Source organism: Drosophila montana, unplaced genomic scaffold (assembly GCF_035044405.1).
Source record: "Drosophila montana isolate Dmon_TW-CO22-7 unplaced genomic scaffold, ASM3504440v1 contig_1687_1, whole genome shotgun sequence".
Taxonomy (NCBI): domain Eukaryota; kingdom Metazoa; phylum Arthropoda; class Insecta; order Diptera; family Drosophilidae; genus Drosophila; species Drosophila montana.
The window spans coordinates 576,188-602,596 of NW_026996616.1; the positions used below are offsets into that span (position 1 = coordinate 576,188).

The 26,409-nt window shown below is 39.0% G+C and overlaps 2 protein-coding genes across 2 annotated transcripts in view; one reads left to right on the plus strand and one right to left on the minus strand.

The window, feature by feature from the left end:
* Positions 1–206: 206 nt before the first annotated feature.
* LOC135440831 (uncharacterized) lies at positions 207–1,025 on the minus strand. The gene is made up of 2 exons (XM_064700197.1): positions 906–1,025; positions 207–837 (listed from the first exon to the last, which is right to left on the minus strand). The coding sequence occupies exon 2, from the start codon at positions 799–801 to the stop codon at positions 355–357; it is 447 nt and encodes a 148-aa protein (XP_064556267.1). The 5' UTR covers positions 802–837; positions 906–1,025; the 3' UTR covers positions 207–354.
* An 18,395-nt stretch (positions 1,026–19,420) lies between these two features.
* The window catches only part of DAAM (disheveled-associated activator of morphogenesis-like protein), a 42,488-nt gene continuing 35,499 nt past the window's right edge, over positions 19,421–26,409 (plus strand). The window contains exon 1 of the mRNA XM_064700187.1: positions 19,421–19,483. Within this exon, the coding sequence (XP_064556257.1) occupies positions 19,436–19,483 (48 nt within the window). The 5' untranslated portion in view covers positions 19,421–19,435. The remainder of the gene's footprint in view (positions 19,484–26,409) is intronic.

A 26,409-nucleotide genomic window follows, 5' to 3' on the forward strand; every position in this document is an offset into this window, starting at 1 on the left:
AGTTTTGGCACATCGTGCGACACGAGCCGAAGCAACCGCTAGCCATGTCTGTACTTCTATCTGTGCGTCGAACTCGGGAACTTTAAGAGCTAGAGGCTTGAACTTTGGGATGCAGCTGCTTCTATGGCACGCGCAGCTAAGCCTTGCCTCAAATCTTTAATAACTTCCACAATTTGCCAGTTATCAAATGAGAATCGACATCGATATTTGTGTTTTTTTGCGCTGCCAAAGTTTTAATTTTGAGAATAAATCGAACAAATCGAAATTCAAAACGTTAATTCCTATTTAAATCTAAATCCTTTGCCCACACCCGTCACATTCTTCCCTCTCCGCCCAGTTATGCCCGCCTACAGCTTAGTTCCGCCAGCCTGGCTCTCCAGGTTGTCCGGGTTGAATTGCCAGTGCTGCCTGGTTAGCCGCGACAGCTTGGCTGCTATATCGGGCCGTTTGGGTTTTGCGGCCAGCTTTTGTTTTCCTTCGTCCTCGCTTCGGCAACACATTATCCTTCCTAACGCGCCGCATTGGCTTGCGCTTGACGCCCGCAGTTCTGCGTCTACCGTGCATCTGCACGGCCACCATATCGTCCAGTATATCGGTTGCGAAGGCTGCCGTCACCTGTCTCAGCTCCTCCAAGCCCGCGCTGCGGAAGCGCAAGCGCAGCCAAGGATCATATTGTGCGGCTGTTCGGCGTACATCGGTACGGAAAGTCTTCTTACGGATCTCGAGACCATCTTTGAGACGACGGCCATTGCCGTAGAACTTCTTTGGGCCACCAACCAAGCCATTCGCGTTCGTAGGCATTTCCGGCTTTTCTTATATAAAATATATGTGATTTTCCTTTAAGTAGGGATTTCTCTTTGCTAGTAAAAGAAAAGTGTAGTGAAATTTGTATTTTGAATAATCACTTTTTGGGAGCACACGAACTGTTTAGTTCCAGAGAATCTCGAGTAATGAACATTTTCTGCTCTCCTCTTCAGAGTCAACTCCCTTGAAGGTCGAATTGGTTTTCAGAGCTTACTTGGATCCCCTTCCATCTATATTCTAATGAAACTCAGTTGAGATACAAAAGCTTAAAAGTAGAAAATATTTTCAGTTTTCATTATTTAACAAAATGTTTTGTGTCGTTCTAGTCCTAACCATGCATTTCTCATATAGGGTATCTGCTGGTCCAGTCAAAATACTCACTGATTTTTTTATATGTCTATTTGTAAATCCTTTATACAGGGTATCGTCAAGTTTTATGCTTCATTGTCGTGGTTTTGGCATTGTTGGCTGTAGAATTACAGGGCATCTACTAGTCGAGCACCTTATGTAGTTCCGAGATATAAAATTTTATTGTATTCGTAAGAAATATTTTTGCTTTTTGTCTACTCATGATTTCATCTCTTCAGATATTAAGAACTTGTTACAGGGTATCTGCTAGGCGAGCATTTCATATTACTTATTTGTTATTTTGTACAAAATCGAGCATTACTTAGCTGTTGCTCATCTGTTCAAAGTGGCTGCGTTTTCAACTTGATAACATGTTACAGGGTATCTGCTAGTCGAGCATATGTTACGAAGCATTTTGTGCTCTTTGCGTGGGCTCTAAATTGTTGCTTATGATATCTTTTATAATTTTATTTTTAGCTCTACTCATACGCTTTCACTATAACTTAGAGGGTATCTGCTAGTCGAGCATTTTGACGTAACTCAGCTGACTTCTTTCATGGCTTTTGGTTTTTCTTTTTTGTGTGTCTTTTTATACCCTTGCAGAGGGTATTATAATTTTGTCGTGAAATGTGTAACGCATAGAAGGAGACATCTCCGACCCCATAAAGTATATATGTATATTCTTGATCAGTATCAACAGCCGAGTTGATATAGCCATGTCCGTCTGTCCGTCTGTCCGTCTGTCTGTTTCTATGCGAACTAGTCTCTCAGTTTTAAAGCTATCTTTATGAAACTTTGCAGAAGTCCCTCTTTCTGTTGCACGCAGTTCATATGTCAAAACCAGCTGGATCGGACCACTATATCATATAGCTGCCTTAGGAACGATCGGTCGAAAAGTAGGTTCTTGTATGGAAAACATTTTTGTTTATAAAGTTATCTTTACTAAACTTAGTATTTATTAGTTTTACAACGTTCCCCATGTATATGCAAAATCCTATTAAGATCGGACAACTATATCATATAGCTGCCATAGGAACGATCGGTCGAAAATTAAGTTTTTGTATGGAAAATTTTTATGTTTTTCAAGATATCTTGACCAAACTCGGTACTTATTAGTTTTACTAAGCTCCCCATATATATGCAAAATTCTATTCAGATCGGGCAACTATATCATATAGCTGCCATAGGAACGATCGGTCGAAAATTAAGTTGTTGTACGGAAACCTGTTTTGTTTTTCATGATATCTTAACCATACTCGGCATTAACTATTTTCCCTGTGCTTCTTAGATACGGGCAAAGCACTATAAGCATTTTGAAAAGGTTGGGTCTGCAAGGGTATTAAATCTTCGGTGTGCCGAAGATAGCACTTCTTTCTCGTTTTTCTTCTTTTATTCCAAAGCCCCAGCAACGCCCACGCACAAATTGTTCGCCTTCCGAAAAAATAGTTTATAAATATTTAAAGCAAATAATTTGTTGTTGCTGCTTAAATTCGTTGCGGTTGTTGTTTCTGTTGATTGTTTGTTGCTGCTCGTTGATTTGAATTAAGGGAGAGTATTTGTGTGTCGGCGGCGCAGACAATTTAAGGATCGTGGGTGGATCGCCCGCCGGATGCCCAAAAGCTGCTGCCGTTTTTCATGTCAAATGCGGTGGGCTTTGCCTTAATGCTAATGGCCCAAATGGTGCGCGATGGAGGGACGGGGACGGGGACGGGGGGGAGGGGGTGGGGTAGGGATGGGGGCGGGGTTGTTGGGAAGTTAGATCTGTGCCATGTTTAGGCTTAATTAACAGCATCTCGTACAGATTTGGCTGTCATCGTGCGCATGCGTCGGTTCTTGGCCAACTCATTTGGTTAAGCAATGGCCACAACAACGCATTTTTATACCCCGTTACGAGAGAGCCAAAAAGAGTATATTGGTTATCTGCAAAGTGTACAAAATTTTTGAATTTTATTCTCAGAAAAATGCCTAACACATTGAAACTCAAAATTGATATTTATCGAACTATTCTATGGTATATACATTTATAAATGCCTATAAAATTGAGTATGAAAGTCACAACTTGCTGAATTACAGTTTGAGACTCTTTAAAACGCTTCAACAGTTTTAAAGTGATGACTGGGTTACAGTTGGAGAGTCATTGAGCCTCATTAAGCAGCTTTTTTCAAGGCAACATTTCTAAAGTCACAACTGGCCTGGGCTTCAGTAAAAAAGCCACCGAAATCAAAAATGTGCCAGCTGTTTTGCCAACAGTTTTAAAGTCACGACTTGCCGGGGTTACAGTTGGAAAGTCAGTGAATCCAAAAAATGTAGCAGTTGTATATCCAACAGTTTGAAGGTCAAGGATACCGTTAGTTGTTACTCTAACAGTTTTAGCATCACTGCATACTGGGTTACAGTTGGAGAGTCATTGAGCCTCATTAAGCAGCTTTTTTCAAGGCAACAGTTCTAAAGTCACAACTGGCCTTGGCTACAGTAAAAAAGCCACCGAAATCAAAAATGTGCCAGCTGTTTTGCCAACAGTTTGAAAGTCACAACTGGCCTGGGCTACAGTTGGAAAGTCACTGAACTCAAAAATGTAGCAGTTGTGTAGTGCAGTTGGGCTACCGTTAGTTGTTACTCTAACAGTTGTAACATCACTGAATGCTGGGTTACAGTTGGAGATTCATTGGAGCCCCAAAAAAAAACAATGTATCAGCCTTTCCAACACTTTGAAAGCCACAATTCTTCTGGATTACAGCTGGAGAGTCACTGAAACCCCATCTACTTTAACTACTTTGCCAACAGTTTTAAAGTCACAACTTGCATGGACTACAGTTGGAGAGTCATTGAGCCCCCTCAAAATAAAGCAGCTTGATTTCCAAATGTTTTCAGCTGCAGGGTATGGCGCAGTCGGCAATCGCTGCGTCTGGGTTTTTTTTTTGTTTAATTTTGTTTTTCCTGTTTTCTTTTGCGTAATGAAAAATTGCAGTTTTTCCTTGCAGCCAGATGAGTGCCAAAGTGCCCCACTCCGTCGCAGTCTATGCGAAAAGAGTTGCTCAATCCGCATATTTGCTGCGACTCTGTGTGAGTGTGTGTGAGTGTGTGAGTGTGTGGCCCACTAGCCGAATGTCGCATGGCTTTGGGCCTGGTTAAAGAAAGCTTTGCGCTCTTCGAGTAGCTGGCAAACATGCGAACAGCTTTCCATCAAATGCGTCTAATGCACGTTTTCCCAGACGTGTGCAGACATTCACATAGACCCAGAGCCAGGCCCAGAGCCAGGCCCAGTCGCAGTCGCAGTCGCAGTCGCAGTTCCAGACATAGACCCCAAAGCCCAAGCCCAAAGTCGAAGCGCTGCTCTAGGTCAAGGCTGGGCGCGGCGGGCGTTGCGTTTACGTGACGCGGCGGCAGCCAATTCTTCTCGCTGTTGTTGTAAGTTGTTGTTGTTGTTGTTGTTGTTGTTGTTGTCGTGGATTGTTGTTGACACTTGCAGTTACATCGATAAGCGCACGGTGAAAGCAGCGACGGCGACTGCGGCGACTACTGACCAAGAAATAAAAAAACACACACAAAAAAAAATGATAAAATCACAAAATTAAGGCGTCTGCGCCGAAATTCGGATACCCTGGGCCAGCTTATGACTGACAGAGACTTTTGTTCTATGAAAAGAAAAGAAGTTGAAGTATTTAGTTAAACGCCTTTATTGCCTGTGAGTAGAATTGCGAAGCTCGCGTTTGCCCAGTTTGCTCAAAGATATCTTGAAAAACTTTGACTCCGAATTGCAATCAAATTTCTTGATGCAATTTATAGCTACATTGTCTGGCATAATATCGTTTGAATAACCGTCTTAAGTTTTATATGCATTGCGAATGTATGTAACGGGCAGAAGGAAGCATCGCCAACTCCCTTAAGTATATATATTCTTGATCAGCATTAACAGCCGAGTCGATCTAGCAATGTCTGTCTGTCTGTCCGTCCGTATGTATGAACGTAAGGATCTCAGAACCTATAAGAGCTAGAGACTTGAAATTTTGGCTGTAGGTCCTCCTAGTGCTCGCGCAGATCGAGTTTGTTTTCGATATTCGATAACTTGCCCCGTTTCCAAGTAATCGATAAAAATCGATATCGAAATCTTGTTTTTTTAGCAAATCTCTTAGGTTTTATGAGCTACACTCACCAAACTTGACATGTAGCTGCTAGAATAGATTATATATATTAAGTATCTTTCATTTTATACCTAACGCCTGTCGGAAGAAGAGAGTTCAGGGTATCCCCTAGTCGGGACCTCCCAACTAGAACCTTTTACTTGTTAATTGTTATTTTTGTTTTAATGAAGCTCAGAGCACTACGCAAGCGTTTCTCGAACAAATATAAATCGATTTAAGATATATTCCTGAACTTACGTAGTTCTTGCTGTTATATATATATATATTCCTATAGATATTTCCTATATATTAAGATACATTCCCTACGTTACATAGTTCATTGTGCTCTTAGATATATATCCTATATATTAGGAAATATATTCCTAGTTTGTGGTCTTAGATATACTGCCATATATTAAGTTATATTCCCAACGTTACATACTTTGCGATTTAGTCAAAACTCCCCGTCCACGTTAGGTTGTAGACGGAAAAATGGTTTTAACGCGCTCTTGACACATGCTCAGGGAATGCGGCAGATGATTTGAAGATCTGCAACTGCAGCAATTTGATTTGTGGCCATCTGACAGAGCAGCTGCCCCCCATCCACTGATAGCCTAGCCCCCCCCCCCCCCTTCGCAAGGGAATTACTTTAAAAATCTGGCGCAGTTAGAAAGCAGCATTTGCGACCATGTGGGAACGGGCTGGGAAAAAAAAAAACTGAAAGTGCTGGCTCAGCGCACGTACAGAACACGGTTGTGTTCTACTGGGAAAATTTGTGGCTACAAACTGGGCTTGTTCTCATTTCTGGCTGCAATTATTACTAGTCTTCTCCTATCTTGGCCTTTCTTTCGGGGCGAGAAAACGCGTCGATTCAAATTGATAAGAAATTAATTGCGGTTCTCGGCTTCACCAAGAGAAGTGTGAGATGTGAGCCCTCCCTTTTGTGTGTGTTCTTCGAAAAACTTTTTATAATTCTTATCGCATATGAAGCTTATTTCAATTAAAAGTTTCATATTCCTCGACTTTGTTCTGCTAGCTTACGATTCTTAATAAATGCTTGACAGTATTTATACCCTGAACCCATTGAAAATGGCTAAAAAGGGTATTATGTATTTGTGCAAACGTATGTAACCGTCCGTCCGTCCGTATGTATGAACGCAAGGATCTCAGAACCTATAAGAGCTAGAGACTTGAAATTTTGGCTGTAGGTCCTCCTAGTCCACGCGCAGATCGAGTTTGTTTCCGATATTCGATAACTTGCCCCGTTTCCAAGTAATCGATAAAAATGAGCTAGAGTCACAAAACTAGAAGAGAGTTCAGGGTATCCCCTAGTCGAGAGCTCCCGACTAGAACCTCTTACTTGTTTGACATAGTAGAATGAATGTTGATGTTGATTTGTTTTTACCGTCCTCCTCGGCTTAAGGCTCATTTTCAAAGATCTTTGAGCCGCGGCATACACGCTAGTATTATTAATAATAATAAAAACGATTTTTGTTGGCCGTTAACAAATTAATTGTTACGCTCTTTAAATGTTAATCAAAATAGACGCCAACGTATTCGCGAAGCAACAGCAAATGTGTGAGAAGCAGCTGCACAATAAAAGCCACTGGCATTAAATTAGTAGACGAAAACATTTGGGGAAACATTTAACTAAAAATATTGTAAATTTTGTAGCTGGCAATTCAAAATTTCAAACAACACACAACACACAACACAAATGGCAAACGGCAAACGGCAAAGGGCCCAACGCCTTTGAACATAATTTATGGCCAATTTGATTTTATTTTCATTCAAATTTTATTTCACTTTAAGACGCTCTACGCAGCTCTTACGCAGCACCCATTGAAAATGGCCCAAGGAAACGGGGTAGATAGCTTGTTACAAATATCTAAGCGAAGTCTGTGAACCGCATCAATCGACTACTAACTGCGTTCTCATGCAATCGATAAATATCGATAGGTAAATATTGTTGTCTGAGCATAGCTCGAGAATTATTAGAGGCAAATATATCAAACATGGTATGTAGATTCTCGTATTGGTTCTTCTATGTCTAAGCGAAGTCTGTGAACCGCATCAATCGACTACTAACTGCGTTCTCATGCAATCGATAAATATCGATAGGTAAATATTGTTGTCTGAGCATAGCTCGAGAATTATTAGAGGCAAATATATCAAACATGGTATATAGATTCTCGTATTGGTTCTTCTATGTCTAAGCGAAGTCTGTGAACCGCATCAATCGACTAATAACTGCGTTCTCATGCAATCGATAAATATCGATAGGTAAATATTGTTGTCTGAGCATAGCTCGAGAATTATTAGAGGCAAATATATCAAACATGGTATATAGATTCTCGTATTGGTTCTTCTATGTCTAAGCGAAGTCTGATCCGCATCAATCGACTACTAACTGCGTTCTCATGCAATCGATAAATATCGATAGGTAAATATTGTTGTCTGAGCATAGCTCGAGAATTATTAGAGACAAATATATCAAACATGGTATGTAGATTCTCGTATTGGTTCTTCTATGTCCCGCATAGATCGAGTTTGTTTCAAAATCAATCGAAAACCAGCTGAGTTCTTATGCAATCGATAAAAATCGATAACTAATGTTGTTGTGCATAGCTCGAGAAAAGTAAGAGCTAGATACACCAAACTCTCCTATATTATGCACAAAATCTTGAACTCATATTCTTCTGTGAGCCGCACAGTTTGAGTTTCTTTTAAAACCAATCGATAACTTGCTGCGTTTCTCAAGAAATCGATAAGAAACGATAACTGAGTGTTTTTGTTTGAGCATAGCTCGATAATTATTGGAGCCAGATACATCGAACTTGTTGTGTAGCATCTCTTTTTGGATATCATTTCCTCTTCCTCCCACAAGACATTTCTTGCAGCATAGTCATGGGCTTAAGTATTTACACACATTTCCATGCCATTTATATTCCCTGATAATTGCATAAAGATCGGACAACGAGAAACTGAGTTAATGAAGAATGCATTTGACATGCACTACAATGTGGGCCTCTTTACAGAATATCTTCTAGCCGGGCACGCCCAACTAAAGCACAACTAGCTTATTTTCTTCTTCTCACACTCTTCTTTCTCTTGTTGCTTTTTTCTCTTTGTGCGAAAAAAAAATATATATATATATAAAATGGTTGTATAGAAATTTACAGCCAAAACAAAAAATTAAGTAAGAAAGGAAAAAAAGCTGGACCCAAAATTTAGTTTTTCTTTTTTTGGTTGATGTTATTTAAGTGTAAGCTGCCAAGCGATTAGCAAGAAGCAGAAGACGTTAGAGCCGAAGAAGGGGCAGAAGAAAAGACAATTAATTGATGGGAATTTCTTTCTTTCTTTCTTTATTAGCTTTTTTTTGGAGCTGCCGGTCTTTGGTTGCGTTTGAATATTCAAATAGAAATCGAAAGCGTTTGATTTTTCAACTAATTTGTTTGTTGTTGGCCACCGCCCCCCTCGCTCTCACTCTCTAGCCAGCGCTTGCTTCTAATTTTGTCTATAGAAACAATAGACGCGTGTGGTTTTTAGATAAAAAATAAAAAAAAACAAAATGTTGATGATGTGTGTGCGTCTTTTGGGAATTACATAAAGAAAGAAAACAAAAATTTAGCTTTTTTTTTTTTTTTTTTTTGTTTCGTTTCTTTACCTTTCTTTGCTGCTGATCGATTTTCTTTTTATGCGAAATTAAGTAATAGATTTTTGAATGCAAGGGGGCAGAGCTAACGCTGCGCCTGACTGATTTATTGCCGCGTGAGAAGCGCAGAGAGCGGCGCTCGCCAAGCATTGCCGCTGCTCTTATTTCTCTTCCGCTCGCTTTTCTTCTGGTTTTTTTTTTTTCCCCCATATGACACATATGACGACTGCGCTGATTAACAACAATAACTGTATTAATAACAAAAATAACGAATACAACATCATCTACTTGACTTTTGTTGCTCATGCTCACATTTGACGCACTCACGTTTTTCAATGCAATACCTACTACACATGAAATAGCCGCAAAAGCCGCAACATTGGCCTCTCCTCCCCACTGAGCTGTACTAAGCCTGGCCCAAAATATTTTTATGATCACAGCTTTCGATGCTCTTTCTTGATGTACATCAACTTTGCTGTTCGACGCTTACTTATACTAACTTCAGAGGTGGAAAATGTTTAATTTTATATTTTCATTAAATAAAACTTTGAAATATGTTTAAAAAAAGTTCGATACAAATTAAAAAAAAAAATCATATAGATACAAATATTTATTGATTGATTGACTACTTGATCTACTGACTGATTGATTGAGTGATTCACAATTAATTGATTGCAAATTGTTTGATTTGTTAATTAACTGATTGATTCATGATTGATAGATTGATTGATTGATTGATTCATGATTGATAGATTGATTGATTGATTAATTAATTAACATTTAATAAATCAATTAATTGATTGATTGACAACTGATTGATTGATTGATAAATTGATTGATAGCTTGAAATATTGATAGATACATTGATTGATTGACTGATTAATTGACAATTGATTGATTGATTCATTGATTGATTGACAATTGCTTGATTGATTAATTGACTGATTGTATGTTTGACTGATTGATTGACAATTGATTGTTTGCACCAAATTTGTTTGTATATTTGCAAGTCAAAATAGATTAAAACCCAAGCCACCTGCCTAGAAAGTAGGGTAATGTGCTCCTTGTAAGCCTTTACATTAAAAGGCATCCAAGACTTCGTTGCATTTAAGTTTTTGTTTGTTTTCTTTTTGGACTCTCCTTAAATCCGTCATGCCTTGCCTGCCTGAGGTTTTTCAACATAAGCAATTATAAATTATGAAAACGAGGAGAAAAAAAAAAGCAGCTGAAATTAAACGAAATACTTTTCGCGCGTACTTAACAATCACGAGACCAATGACAAACTGTGCGAGTAATTGGCTTCAGAATAGGCGACTAACAGATACCCCAGAATATCCAAAAAGGAAACGAATAAATTTATAAAATATAACAAAATCATTAATAAGGCATTACAATTAATAAGGACTACAATTAAAGTTTGTAGCATGAATAATGGACTATTGAGAACAGAAATCGCTTGAGTTAAGATAACCCATATACCCATATACCCTACTTATACCCTATGCAGTTTGGCAATCCGCAAAGGGTATATGTGAAGCAGCCCGTTTATCGTCCGGGCCGCTCGACTTTGGCACATATGTATATTTCTTTGGGCCTAGCGGCTAAACATGAATCGCGTCCGAAATTCGTGCGAATCTCGCGTGCAAAAATTGCGCAAAGTTTTCGCTGTGAATGCGGAATGTGGAATGACCTTTTGTTGCGAGCCGCACAGTTCGAGTCTTATGCTGCGGTCCAGGCAAACCTTATCATTATTTACCTTTGCCTTTGCGTAATGAGACCCCCGACAACAACAAATGGTCGCTGGTTCGATGTTCAGAGTTCGCGACATGCCTCTGCTTTAGGGTTCGGTTCGAATCTTGGTTTGTTTTAGTTTTATGCATTTATCGAAGCTCTGTTTAAAGTTCATCTAATTTGTGGGCTATTGAGTCAGCTTTTGGTTCGGTTTTTGGTGATTGAATGAAACTCGGAATTGCGGACTCGAACCGGTTCGGCTTTGAACACATTGGCACTGCGGCCTTTCAGTTTCGGTTTCCAGCTTCGAACTTGGCTTGAGGTGCGGCTCCAACTGAAAGTTTTATGCGCTGCGCCTGGCGAATGATGAGTAAAGCTCATGATGAGTAAAGCTCATTAGTAAGTTGACAATTATATGGCATCTAATGCATTGGCCAGCCAAATTTACGATGCATTTACGATAACTTGCGTTGATTTCTTTTAATGACCGCCGCCCCCCCCCACACGCTCCTTGGGTTTCGCCCCCATTTGAAGAACTTTGACCGAGGGATCATTAAAGGCTAACCAAAAGGCAAACGAGCCGAGTAAAGGCTTAAACAGAATAGTGATCGATCGCGAGATGCCCTGTAAATAATAATAACGTATGGAATAACTTTTGTTTCGTTTAACCTTTGGTGAATATTTATCCACACTGTGCATAGAAAGTCTGTCATGAGTTTTTTATAATGCGCAACAGCTCGAGAAATTTGAGCAAATATTGTTAGAAACTTGAACAGACTTAAAACGTTTGATATGTAAGACTTACATACCAAATTTGCCCTTTCTGACTAGCATAGTTCCTGAGATCAATGAGGTCATATACACCAAGTTACGCAAAAGAGATAAGCTAGAATAAGTAAGTAATCCAGCAAATGTTGCTTGTTATTTAATTGAGGCGCTGATGAAGCAAGGTAAGGGTAATTGATGATATCAGGCCGAAGGCTGTTTTGAGTTTTTTATAATGCTCAATAGCTCGAGAAATTTGAGCAAATATTGTTAGAAACTTGAACAGACTTCAAGCGTTTGATATGTTAGACTCACATACCAAATTTGCCCTTTCTGACTAGCATAGTTCCTGAGATCAATGAGGTCATGTACACGAAGTTATGATTTCAGGCCGAAGAAAGTGTCTTGCTTCTGTGTGCTACAACTTGTTACGCCCCTTTCCAGACCAGTACAGGGTATCCAAAAAGACAACAAAAAATATGTTTGCGCAAAATTTAATTGCAAATTAAAAAGTCGGCGGCGATGCGGCGCATAAATTTTGTGACGATGACCGCAGCCGCAATCATGTCCCATATCTTAAATCGTGCGAGTCAATGCCAAATGCATTGGGCCACGCCCACGCCCACGCCCACGCCCATGCAGCAGGCTAGAAAACTTTTACTTTGAACTTTGACAAAGATAAAAAAAACTGGCAAATAATAAAAAACTGGCTAAACTGGGGGCTAGGCCAGGGGCCGGCATCGACTGGGGGTTAGACGCATGACGCCCCGCCCCCCCCCCCCCCCAATTTATTGCCGAGCTTGCGTTTGCGTTTTGTTTTTAGTTTTGGCTTTAGCCTAAAAGCAAATTTTATTATAATTTGATTGCTGGTCAACAGCTCAGCTCGGCTCAACTCGGCTCGATTCGCCGCCTGAGTCATTCAACCCGCGAGAGGCCGCGAGCACAACTTTCATATGGCGCAGAGAGAGAGACCTAGGCGGCGATATAGACGCGCGCTCGTTACTTTCTTCAACAAATTTGAAATATGCCACCAACAAACGAGTGTCCGTCCACCTGGCAGGTGGGCTGCGGGGGCGTTTTGCGGCAGCGGCTGCGGCCAAGGTAAAAGGAGCTTTCGTTGTTGCTGCTTTTGGTGGGTGAAACCGATATTAGCTGAGCGGAATTGTTAATTAACGCGTACGACATATGTTAATATCGTGCGAGCACAGGTCTTTCTTCTTCGTTTATTTATTTCGTTGCTTTGTTTATGTCTTTTGGCGAAACGGTCCAAGCCGGAAAGGCGAACCACGGATGTGCATGCAATGCGCGATGATGGCATCAACTGCGATTTTGGGGGGGAAGGGGTCTTCGACACCAATGTGTGACTAATTCTGTGAGTGAAATTCGTTTGGCCAATCGATATTTTGTTATCGATAGTATATCGATAAAATGTCGATAAATATATGACGAAATTACTATTGTTCTATTATCGATAATATGTCGATAATCGAAACATTGACTTGTTCTGAAATTCGTTTGGGTAATTATTATTTTATTATCGATAACACGTCGATAAATGTATGATGAAATTCTTATTCTTGAGTGAAATTCGTTTGGCCAATCGATATTTTGTTATCGATAGTATATCGATAAAATGTCGATAAATATATGACGAAATTACTATTGTTCTATTATCGATAATATGTCGATAATCGAAACATTGACTTGTTCTGAAATTCGTTTGGGTAATTATTATTTTATTATCGATAACACGTCGATAAATGTATGATGAAATTCTTATTCTTGAGTGAAATTCGTTTGGCCAATCGATATTTTGTTATCGATAGTATATCGATAAAATGTCGATAAATATATGACGAAATTTTTATTGTTCTATTATCGATAATATGTCGATAATCGAAACATTGACTTGTTCTGAAATTCGTTTGGGTAATTATTATTTTATTATCGATAACATGTCGATAAATGTATGACGAAATTATTATTGTTCTATTATCGATAATTTTTCGATAATCGAAACATTGACTTGTTCTGAAATTCGTTAGGGTAATTATTATTTTATTATCGATAACATGTCGATAAATGTATGACGAAATTATTATTGTTCGGTTAGCGATAAAAAACGTGGGACGAAATTTGATATTCTGTTCTGTTATCGATGAAGACACATTAAATTGTGGGTAAAATATTTGTCTGTTACCGATAATACATCGATAATCGAAATTATTATATTTGTTATTATTTTGTTATCGATAATAAATTGATAACATATCGATAAACATATGACGAATAGTTGACTGAAATTATTATTCATATTTATCCTTAATATATATCGAAAAAAAATGCATTTCCGGATAAAATTATTGACTATTATTATACTGTTATCGAAAATATATATCGATAACATATCGATAATATATCAATAAATTGTTGACTATATCTGATTAGGGCAGTTATTATTTTGTTCCCAATAATATATCGATCAAATTTGACAACTTTGCATAAAGTATCGATACATATGTATATAACCAATTTGTTGGTTCGATAATCGATTATACATCGATAGCAGTTCGCTGGGGATAATTATAATCCTGTTATCGATAACATTTCGATACATATATGATTAAATCTTGAGTGTGCTTTATTTGGAGCCATTTTCATTCTGTTATCGATACCATATAGTTGCCGATAGCATAACGATTATTGTAACGATTATAGTTAAATGTCACAATCGTTCTGTTTATCGATCAATCGATCAATAGATAACTTATGAATATACAAAAAATCGGATTAATAGTATTTTCAAATTTCTTTCAATAACATTTGATACTTGATTAATACAAATTTGACATGCAATTTGCAGCATGAGTAAATTGCTTGTCTCACACACAAGTTCGTTGCCTAAGTCTTTCGTTTTGGGCGCATTCTTCAGCAGCCGCTGGCACATTTGTTCAATCAGTCAATCAGTCAATCGCTACGGCTGTGCAATGGGCCCGAGACTCATCGCTTGTCACACTTGTCAGCCGCTCAAAAATCTGCCGGCAACCACTTGTAATGCACGGCGTGTGTGTGCGTGCGTGTGTGTGTGTGTGTGTGTGTGTGTATTGTGGGATCGAAATAAAGTGGTTTGTTATTTATTTTTGGTTGGCCATGCGACGCGTGTTGTGTGTGTGTTTTTTTTTGGTTCATTTCGCTTCAATTTCTTCAGCAAGAATATCAAAAGGCTGTTTTGAGGGCGACTTTTGGGGGCTTTCTAGTGAAATTGAAAACGCATTTAATAACACGCCAAATTGAAATGCAAAGAAAACAACAACAACAACAACAACAACAAAACGGAAGAGCCAACCAAAACTGTTGACAAATTTCACTTTCAGCCAGCCGCATGCCCAATGCTAATGGCCCAAAATCAAGTGAATCTCTCAATTTGGACTTGGAATTGGTTTTGTTTTGTTTTTTTTTTTCAAATTGGCTGCTGCCTGAGAAATTTCACAAGGGCCGCAAATGGGATGAGTGCGTCTCTGATTAGCGATAACAATTTTCAATGCTGACGGCGCCATTGAAGGGGCGTGGCGAAAGCAACAACAACAACAACAACAACAACAATGTCGACCACAAAAATCGTACAAAATTTGATTAGCCGGAACCGCCTTTGGGGGCGGCGTGCATAAGCCAACCGAAAGTGTTTTTTGACGCAGCAAAACGAACCAGAAAATACATATATAAACTCTCTTTGTAGACCCTTTTACTACATACACAAATACCCTGTAGCCAGGGAAGGCCCGGAATGGGGTATCATTATGAACTGGGCTTAGCTATAAAATGAAAGAGACTTGCTATTCTAGCAGCTAAATTTCGAATTTGGTGAGTCTAGCTCTTAAAACCTAAGAGATTTGCTAAAAAAACAAGATTTCGCTATCGATTTTTATCGATTACTTGGAAACGGGGCAAGTTATCGAATATCGGAAACAAGCTCTTACTGTGCGAGCACTAGAAGGACCTACAGCTAAAATTTCAAGTCTCTAGCTCTTATAGGTTCTGAGATCCTTGCATTCATACATACGGACAGACGGACAGGCTAGATCGACTCGACTTTTGATGCTGATCAAGAATATATATACTTAATGGAGTCGGCGATGCTTCCTTCTGCCTGGTACATACATTTGCGCGCAATCAATATACCATTTTTACCCATTGTCAATGTGTGCAGGGTATTTAATAGCCGTTTATGTGTCCTCATTGAACTGAAGAACTAGAACTGAGAGCTATCTATGCCATATTTGGCATCATATATTCCTATTTGTATATTTAACCCGAACTAAAGCGAATCATAAAGCGGCCCTGGCAGGGCATCCAAACAGTCGATCACGCCCCACTGGACATTTTTTGGGGTTCGGTTCTGTGTGCTGGAAAGTTTTTCACGTTTTCTTAAGCAATTCGCGCGCAGCGTCTAATGGAAAATTATGTACATCTATGTAATAAGTTCAAGTTTTGATTAAGATCTTGATGATGTTTTTTTTTTTTTTTAACTGCTCGCGATGAGTTGGCATTATTCTTGACTCCGAGTTGGGGAGTTAATAAAACTAATTACTAGCTTTTTAAGAGAGAGAGAGAGAGAGAGAGCTATGAGTTTTTTTTTACTGTTAATGTTAACCAATTTCGAACTATTTACTTTGTTTTGCAGCCAAAGATTGGACAACGTCCAGACGCCAAGCTAATGACAACATTTCATCAACCATGCTAAAAGGTAAGTGCCAAGTTTGTTGCCTAAGTCTTTCGTTTGCGGCAATCCGTTGATGAATTGCGAAAAAAAAAAAATCAAATCAAATAAAATGTTAGTAGATGAAAATAATAATGCGAACCGTTAATTGTTCATGATCAGGAATTGGGCGCAGAGACATTGACGGCGATTTCAAACAAGGACCGTTACATAAAGTCAACACATGCCATGATTATTTGATTTCATTACTCAGCCAACTCTCTGCCTAGACAAGATACCCTAGCAATTGGTAGTAAGCAATCGGGCATGTGCGTGTCTATAGAGTGCAGCAGGCATTCGAGTTATATCCAACTATGCGGGCTTTTGATATTTTGTAGAGCTGCTTCTTACAGCTTGAGTTGGCATATACTTTGGTTAAGCACAGATCGGACTGCTATATCTTATTGTAAATTAAGGAATTACAAATTGCAAATTACCCTGCTAATGTTTTTGTACAAGTGAGAAAGTTGGATTGCTGTATAAACATGTTTGCTCCCAAGAGATATCGCATTAAAAGCTTAAACAATATAAAGGCCAACTGAAAACAAGAGGTTCTAGTCGGGAGCTTCCGACTAGGGGATACCCTATATATACAATTCTAGAAGCTACATGTCAAGTTGGGTGACTCTAGCTCTAGCTCGATATCGATTTTTATCGATTACTTGGAAACGGGACAAGTTATCGAATATCGGAAACAAACTCGATCTGCGCGGGGACTACGAGGACCTACAGCTAAAATTTCAAGTCTCTAGCTCTTATAGGTTCTGAGATCCTTGCGTTCATACATACGGACAGACGGACGGACAGACAGACGGACAGACAGACAGACAGACGGACGGACATGGATAGATCGACTCGGCTGTTGATGCTTCCTTCTGCCTGTTACATATATTTGCACAAATACATTATTTAGAGTTCGAATTTAGATGCAGTTCAAAGCCTGTTTACAGCCTGCTTTTAAATTCCATTTATAGGGTATTTCATGGACCGTCTTCCACGTTAAAAGAAGCCTTTTATTAGGTTTTCTTTTTAATCATTTTTGCGTGACACTCGCAAATATTTTTGAGCAATTGTCATTAGGCGGCCGCTTGGTCTGTTTTTTTTGGCCGTTTGGGCCTTTCGTTTGTCGCATTTGGCAGCGACCTTAAACGGTTTTTGACTTTGACTTCATTGGCTTTTGCGCCGGCAATATTATTACTATTATTATTATACTATTTTTATTTCTGTCTGAGGATTTGCAAAGCTAATTAAGCTATTTGACTTGTTGTTTGTTTAGTCATGCAGCGCAAAGCTCTTAATTCTCGACAGAAAAAAAAAAAAACACACACACGCAACAAGGAATATACGAAATATATAAATAAATAATAAAGCACAAACAAGACAAACGCAATACAAATGTTAAAGAGCTATGAAAATATCGCAAAAGTTGTGGGCTGTGCAAATACAAGCGCAGAAAACAGGTTCAAGCTTTATAACCAGCTAATATGCGATTAACATGAAGTTGCATAGCTGTCAGCTTGCCCCAGTTAATTAGAGTGACATAGCAGTCGGCTTCGCATTGTTATTGGAAGTGAACTGTGCCCTTCAGTGCGTTAGTTACGATCTTTAGAAATGTCACCCATAAATATGGCTATCGATTCAAATAGACATTCCAAACAAAGGCAAAAACAGGCTGCAAATTCTCTACACAAAACTTAAAATTGGAAAAACCTAACAGAAAAACCTGTTGAAAACTGAAGCAAAAAGGCTTTTCAACTTGACCTCAAGAGATGCCCATGCTCTGTGGCTCGTTGAAGTCTTGAGTGGCAGCAGTTTCTATAGATTTGCTTAGATTATTTTGCTAGATTTAAGTATTTTTCAGATTGGGAAACACAAAAAAAAAACTAACCCAAACTGAAAGCTAAGCTAAGATCGATGAAGAAAAACAACGTTTTTTTTTTGTGCACTACTTGACCTTAAGCTCAGCTTTGAACAGTTAAGAGGATACTTTTTTGCCCTCCATATAGGCTAACATTAGGTTTTTGTGTAAAGGATATACATATATATATATATATGTATATGTATATGTATAATCCCTTTAATTTGTAATGAGACCTTTTTGTAATTAATAAGATATTCAAGTAAAGCCGCACAATTTCAACTACATATATATATATATTAATACCATATTTCAAACGCAGTTGAACATTTCTTTTTCGATAACTTTACCAATTTCCAATATAACGATAAGTATTGATTTAAGGATTAAAGAATATCTCTCCAAAACTTTATAAGGATCGGCCTCTAAATTCCGACGAGAATCAAGGCTGCATTTGCTAAAGCCTGCCCTTTTTTTATTCCGATTGACTTTATCTTTTTTATATTCAGATAATCTACAGATCAAAACTATTTTATATGATTTATCTATATTTTTTTTGCCAGCCACAAAGCGAAACGCAAATTTAGCCCACAAAATTCGACAATGCCTACAGTGGCGTCTCTTCGCATGAGCACAGCTACAGCTGCGCATGCACAGACAACGGCCCAAGCCGTTGCAGCGCAGCCGGTTGTGGCGCTCTCTCAGCTCGGCTCGGCTCGGCTCAGTTGTGCGCGCGCTCTCTCCCGCTCACATGCTCGCTCTCTCTCTCTCTCTTTCTGCCTCGCCCACACTGAGCACCTGTCGCGGCAACTTTGTCTTTCGTTCGAACTTCTTCGGCTGTCGCTGTCGCCGCAACTTTGTCTTTCGTTCGAACTTCTTCGGCTGTCGCTGCCGACGCCGACGTCGCGGCGTCGCTGCCTTGAGCTCGCCTCAGCTAGCCGCCGTGCTGGGCACGTCTTGGGGTTTCAATGCGTTGCGAGCCGCCGATAAGAACGCACGCGTACGAGCGAGCGAGCGACCGACCGTCCGTCCGACCGAGTGCCGAAAAGTTTTGTGAACAGAATCAAATAAAAACGCGCGCGCGCGCCTAAAACTTTATTTCTTTTCTTTAACGCTGAACGGTTTGTTTTTGATGAAAACATACTTTTGTTTTGTTTTGTTTGTTTTTTTTTTTGGCGAGAAGTAAATTCGAAAATTTGAAGTAAATACAATTGTTTTATGTTGTGCACTGATTATCTTTGTGGCCCAGTTTGCGCCCAGCTGAGTAACTGTTTCTTGTGTGTGTAATGTGACAGTTCTGGCCGCCAGGTGTCGCGCCTCCTAATATATATATCAAAACATATATACATATATATATACTACATATATATGCAAGCGCACACCCAACTTTAAGCAAAATGTCAGCGAAAAATCAAATGAGCGTCTTCATGGAGAAGATCAACACGGTGAGTGTTAAGTTCATTGAATAAATCTGTCCAATGCTCCCAATTCCGTGCTCTATATAGACAAAATAATCCATATACATATATATAAAGGAATGGCACGATATTCAGGAAAATCGACTCATTCGACAATTCTGAAAGCCAGCTGTTAAAATTGTTTTTAGAGCTGAGTAAATGCTTCGTTTTTTTTTAAAGCTAAGATTTGGTTTTTCTTTTCTTCTTTGCTTCTTTCGAGAAAACTCTTTGGACAACAATTTTCTTCAGATGTTCTTTATTTTGTCTCTGATTGGAGCTCAACTTGTTAGCTATAAATTGAAAAATCTTTGAATGTTTCTTGTTGATAATAATAAGTAATTGTAAGTAATAAATCAGATTTTGATTATGTTGCTGATTCAAGGGTTCCTTCATGCTCACAAGTTGCTCGATAGTTCAATATTCTGTAAATGTTGTAATAATTTTAATAATATTAAAAAAAAAAAAAGTCTACTCTCGTGTTATTGGAACTTTCTTCAATCTCACGAGTTTCACGTGAATGTCAAAGTCCTGCAAATAATAATAATATGTCATAATTTCTCTCTATAATCTATTTAACTGGAATTTTTATAGAAATATTCCCCGATGTATTTAAGATTGATAAGAAAATTTGATTCGCTCGCTGATTTAAGAGTTTCTTGAATCTCACATTATGATATGGGATTTCTTCAAAATATTCTACTAACTGGTATTTGGGTTTTCAAAATAAATAAATAACATTTTTTCGATTCTGGTTTTGCAGCTTCACAAGCTGCTCCGTATATCAAAGTTATGTTATAGATGTTCAAATATATCTCAGAATTTCTCTTCTCAAAATCGAACTGCAAATAAATATTGTACCAACAAAATTCTCGTTAGCTTTGTAAATAATATAGTTCATTATCAATCTGTATATATATATATTTTATCAATTTCGAACTATCGGACTTTAATAAGTTCTTTTTTCAGTTTTATACTTTCAAATTTCCCCAAGAGCCTCACATATTGAACTGTCTCTGGCCTGAAAGGCTTTTATTTTGTTTTAATAATTATTTACTTTTTGGAAGTTTCACCCATTTCGTAATATTATAGAAGAGTTCTTTAGAACCATATTATTATATCGAATTGATTTTGTTTTGTTTTTAATTTTGTTTATATAGAAAACTTTTTATTTATATTTTTTTTTTGATGCCGCGCTTCTTCTAAAAATATATTTATCTTTAAAACGTGCTGTTATCATATTAATAAAATATTTTGTTTTCCATGATTTCAAGACTTTGATTTATTTTGAAGAGTTTGCTTTCCCAGTCAAACAGACCTTACTGTTATGCACTTCTTTTAAGTAACTTGTGCTTAATTCAATAGTTTATTTTTCTCTCGCTTGTCATTTCAATTGTTCTCATATGTGCGAAAACTTTTACTTGCAAGGAATTTCGCATACAATTGTCCAAATGCGCCGGAGAGTGCTTCTGATTTCCCATTGAGATTGCTTCGGCTTCCACAGAGATTTCTTTGGTTTTGCCAACTTTTCATTAGTTTCGGATCTCGGAGCAACTGCGGATTGAGGCGCGGTCTTTTCTATTACTGCTTACTTTTTCTTCGCCTAATGTGGGGAAAAATGCGTCGACTCATTTGTCATTTGCATGCGGCGCTGGTTGACGGGTCATCAATAAATTGAAATTGAAATGGAAATTGAAATTTTTGCGCTTAGTTTTCCAAACGTCTCAAATCCGAGCGATCGTCGCATTTTGATTGCCGCTGCCCACCAACAACAACAACAGCGACGCATAAAATGAAAGTGAAATGCGCTTCAAATTAAGTGCTTGGTCTATCTGATGCATGTGTGTATCTGTGTGTGTGTGTGTGCACAAGTGGCTGCTTCAATGAGCCCCAATTGAATGACTGACGAAATGCTGCGCACCGCATAATAAACGACGTCCAAAAGAAGTGGCCAACAACAATTGTTGTTGTTGTTATTTGTATGCAACAATAATTAATAAATATACCTGATGATGGTCTGCAAATGCGAGGTGAGAGTTGCCCAATTGCCCAATGCGCACGCTCGATAAGTTATCGAGCACATTCACATATCGAATATGGACTTTCAAGAATCGCAAACATTCATTTCTTCACATTTTCAACAACTGTCTGCTGTCAATTAGCCAAATGTTAATTGTGCATTTGGCGTGTGTTCAAATAGCGTACTCGATATAATAATCGATAAGTTATCGAGCACATTCACATATCGAATATGGACTTTCAAGAATCGCAAACATTCATTTCTTCACTCTTTCAACACAACTGTCTGCTTCAATTAGACAAATGTTAATTGTGCATTTGGCGTGTGTTCAAATAGCGTACTCGATATAATAATCGATAAGTTATCGAGCACATTCACATATCGAATATGGACTTTCAAGAATCGCAAACATTCATTTCTTCACTCTTTCAACACAACTGTCTGCTTCAATTAGACAAATGTTAATTGTGCATTTGGCGTGTGTTCAAATAGCGTACTCGATATAATAATCGATAAGTTATCGAGCACATTCACATATCGAATATGGACTTTCAAGAATCGCAAACATTCATTTCTTCACTCTTTCAACACAACTGTCTGCTTCAATTAGACAAATGTTAATTGTGCATTTGGCGAGTGTTCAAATAGCGTACTCGATATAATAATCGATAAGTTATCGAGCACATTCACATATCGAATATGGACTTTCAAGAATCGCAAACATTCATTTCTTCACTCTTTCAACACAACCGTCTGCTTCAATTAGTCAAATGTAAATTGTGCATTTGGCGTGTGTTCAAATAGCGTACTCGATATAATAATCGATAAGTTATCGAACACATTCACATCTTGAGTTTCGTCTTTCAAAAAGCCCAAACATTCATTTCTTGACTTTTTCAACAGCTGCCTGTTAAAAATTAGGAAAATGTGAGCAGCGAATTGTGCGAGTGCCTAAAAATCGTGCTTGATCAAATTATCGATAAATATCGGTCACATTCAGATTGTGAATTTCAAATTTAAAGAAGCTCATACAATAATTTTCTTCTCTTTTCCAAATTGAACGAAAAACTCACTCCATACATATTCGTCTCCATACTCCATACATATAAGTCAGCGATAAATATCGATTAAACAATGGAGTTGGCCTTTTATCCTCACTGCCCAATTACTGCCCCAAAAAGCAAGCTTGACAAGCACATAAATCGATTATAATCTTTAAAGAATCAAATATAAACTATCGGTAAGAAATCTTAACTGAGATCGTTCGATAAGTTATCGGTCTCTTCTACGGAAGTTAATAGTAATAATATAATTATTAAAACATATTTTTAGAATCTTGGTTTGGGCAAAATGATGGCACTGTTCAGTTATTGTGCGGTTCGGAACAGAAATCGTTTAATAAAATAAATAAAACGATAGTTATCGATTCTTCAAATCGTTCAATAAGCCAGCAAGCAGAAATATCGAATATTGACTTTTAATAAACCGAAATACACTTTGAATAACACAATTGATATAACTGTGCAAATGTAAGGCGAAGCCTAGCCCCAATTTGCTCAATCAAGCTGCCTTGATAAGTTATCGATAAATGTATTTCGATAAATATCGCTGTTCTTGCCTCATAAAATGTTATTGGCAAATGGCGAAAACGTACGAGTTTTCGAGTATTCGCTGTTAAACCGCCTCTGGGTCAATGCCAATCAATGGCAAGTGTCTAGAATGCGCAGCCAGCCAAAGTTGACGTCATGAGCATAAATCGGCCCGCTTGGCCGAGATGTGACAGGAACCAGGCAGCGAACCAGTTTCTGATTGTGGGGAGGGGGGGGGGGGGGGGGGAAGGGGAGAGGCGGATGCGCTTATGCAACCGAAATTCGCATGCAAAGTGCAGGCAGGCAGATGGAGAGAAAGCCGCAGCCAGGCTTAATTGGAGGGGATCTAGAAGGCGGTGGGGTAATGGGGGGGGGGGGGGTGTTAGAGATTACGGCTGGCATTACGGCTGTTAAATTCTAGCGCAGATTGCGGTAGTTGACGTCACAAACGAATGACTTAGGCAACAAACTTGTGTGTGGCAAACAGGCAACGGTTAATGCAAAATGCCGTTAATGCAGAGGCAGCAGAGACAGACAGACAGACAGACAGACAGGCAGACCGGCAGACCGGCATTCAGCAGAGACATGCACATCAAATTTATTGAATTATCGCCTAAACAACATATCTGAAATCTGGTTACGCAATGACCATTGAAATTGACACCCGTCCGGGAAGCGCTACAGACTAGGCCAAAAGCATCCTGTACTCCTCTTTGCTCAGCTGTCAACGCGTTGCGATTGCGTTAAGTAAGCCGACAAGTGCTCAACCGACAACCCGTCAGTCAGTCAGTCAGTCAGTCAGTCAGTCAGTCAGTCAGTCAGTCAGTCAGTCAGTCAGCCAGTTAGTAAGCCTGTCCGGCAGCCAGTCTGACTGCTCGTCGAAGGTGAGGCGGTTTTGGCTAATTACGTGCTTTACTACTGCTCGCAAATTGAAATGCGATTGCAGTGTGAATGCAATTCAATTAAACGGCAAGTGTCAAGTGCGTGGGGTTAAACAATGTTGGCTACGTACACGTACACGCCCTCAGAAATGTCAGCTAACTTGTCTCTGTCTTGCCACTAGGAAGTCGCTTTTAAGTGCTTTGAACGAATTCCTAATAAATAAACTCAGCCACTTGGCGGCGCCCGAGCAGGGACTTACAGACTTGGGCCCAACTGGGTTGGGTTGCTAAGCTTGATTTATAAATTACGCCAGCCAGCAAATTGAGTACTTTTTATGTTGCCATATTTGGTAAACATTGGCAAACGATTTCGATGGGAATGCTAAAAGAATTCCATAATGGATTTTTCTAAGGCGTCCGAGCAGGCATCCTAAGAACTTTGCATAGGCGCCCGAGCAGGGACTTACAGACCTAAGTTAATTAGTTGGCTTTCTTAGCTTGATTTAAATTGAGTATCTTTAGTGCTTGCATATAAGGTTAATAACTAGCAAATGTTGGCAAACAGTTTGGCTGGTAAAAGAAAAGAATTGCACAGGGCGCCCGAGCAGGGACCTCAAGGAATTCGAATAGACGCCCGAGCTGGAATTCTTAGAGTCAAAGCTGTTTCAAATGCAAGCTGCACTAAAGCATAGATTTCTATTCATAATTCAAGATAATAAAATATTTGAATAGTTTATGGCGCCCGAGCAGGGTTGCCAACAAGGGTTACAAGGGTTACAAGGGTAACAAAGATTTCCCGGGGCGTCCGAGCAGGGATCCAGATCCAGTTACTGCGACAAAATTAATTCTTGCTATGTGTAACTTGCACTTAGTTAATATTAACTTTCGTTTCAATGAGAACAACCTTAGTTGGTCACATATTTAGCTGGGAAACTAGAGCAACATGACGGAGCACAATCAAAGATTTGGAAGAAATTTTTCATGTCGCCCGAGCAGGAACTTTAGGGATTTGGAACAGGCGCCCGCGCGGGAATCTTTAGAGTTTAACTTAAATGAAGCTAGTTCCATAGCTTAATATTGATTGCTAATGGGAAGAAGAAGAATTGGATATTTTATGGCGCCCGAGCAGGGACTTACAAGGGTTGCGCCCGAGCAGGGATCAACACATTGGCTGCCAATACAGGAATTATTTGTGCCTATTTGACTATTTGTGACTGACCTAATATTTGCTTTACAATAAAAGGCGCTCGACCAAAAGCATTGGGAATATTGGAAGGTTTCTTTTGAGTAAAAACAACTCGTGCCTACCAATTAAAACCAAGCTCATTTACAAGAAGCTTTGTTCATATACAAAAAGCCAAGCTTCAACTACGTCTAGTCAAAGTTGAGCAAAGAGGAAGAATAAGAATTATCAAGTAATTTAACTTGGCATTTTCTACAACTTTTATTGGCACTAAAAAAAATGACAACTAAAAGTCAAGAGTTGTAATTGGCGAGTGACCACTCTAGTCAGCAATGTTTATATAGATGTTTAGGTGTTTATATATTTATATATATATGTATATCTGACAGATCACTTGACTATAAGTTAAATGCGCATTTAGCTGCATCAAGCATACGCACCGTTGTGCATGCGGTGTAACCAAAAGCCAACCGCCAATGCCAAATGAATATGCTTTCAGCTGGGCCGCTTCCTCGGCCATAGATGTGGCCGGGAACTGTTTCGCTGCTGATAAGCCAAAGGAATAGCTGACTTCTCATGCGGCTTGCATAAGCATGCCCCCGTCGAGCTGAGCTGAGTTGAGCTGAGCCCGGGGCGGGGGCAATTCGAGACACCGCAAGAAAATCGACTTGCAGCGCATTTGGATTTTGTTACCCGACCCCCCCCAACTGATTTGGCAAAAATAAAAGCAAGTACGATGTTCTTGTCGGGAGCTCCCGACTAGGGGATACCCTGTACCCTCTTCTTCCAACAGCGAGGTATAAAATGATAAGTACTTGATATATATAGACTATTCTAGAAGCTACATGTCAAGTTTGATGATTTTAGTTCTTATTATTTGCCGAAATTGCTCAATAAACAGAATTTCGATATCGATTTTTATCGATTGCTTGCAAACGGGGCAAGTTATCGAATCTCGGAAACAAACTCGATCTGTGCGTGCACTAGGAGGACCTACAGCCAAAATTTCAAGTCTCTAGCTCTTATAGGTACTGAGATCCTTGCGTTCAGACAGACGGACGGACAGACGGACATGGCTAGATTTATGGGGTCGGAGCTGCTTCCTTCTGCCTGTTACATACATTTGCACGAATACATAATACCCTTTTTACCCATTTTAAATGGGTTCAGGGTATACTAAAATATTTATTTATATATTTTTCTAACTTTAGCCAGCTTGCCAGCTAAAGAGGTAGCTGTAAAAT

What these genes read in the sequence shown, in the direction of transcription:
- LOC135440831 (XM_064700197.1), bottom strand. Translation starts at nt 801, where the DNA reads ATGCCTACGAACGCGAATGGCTTGGTTGGTGGCCCAAAGAAGTTCTAC.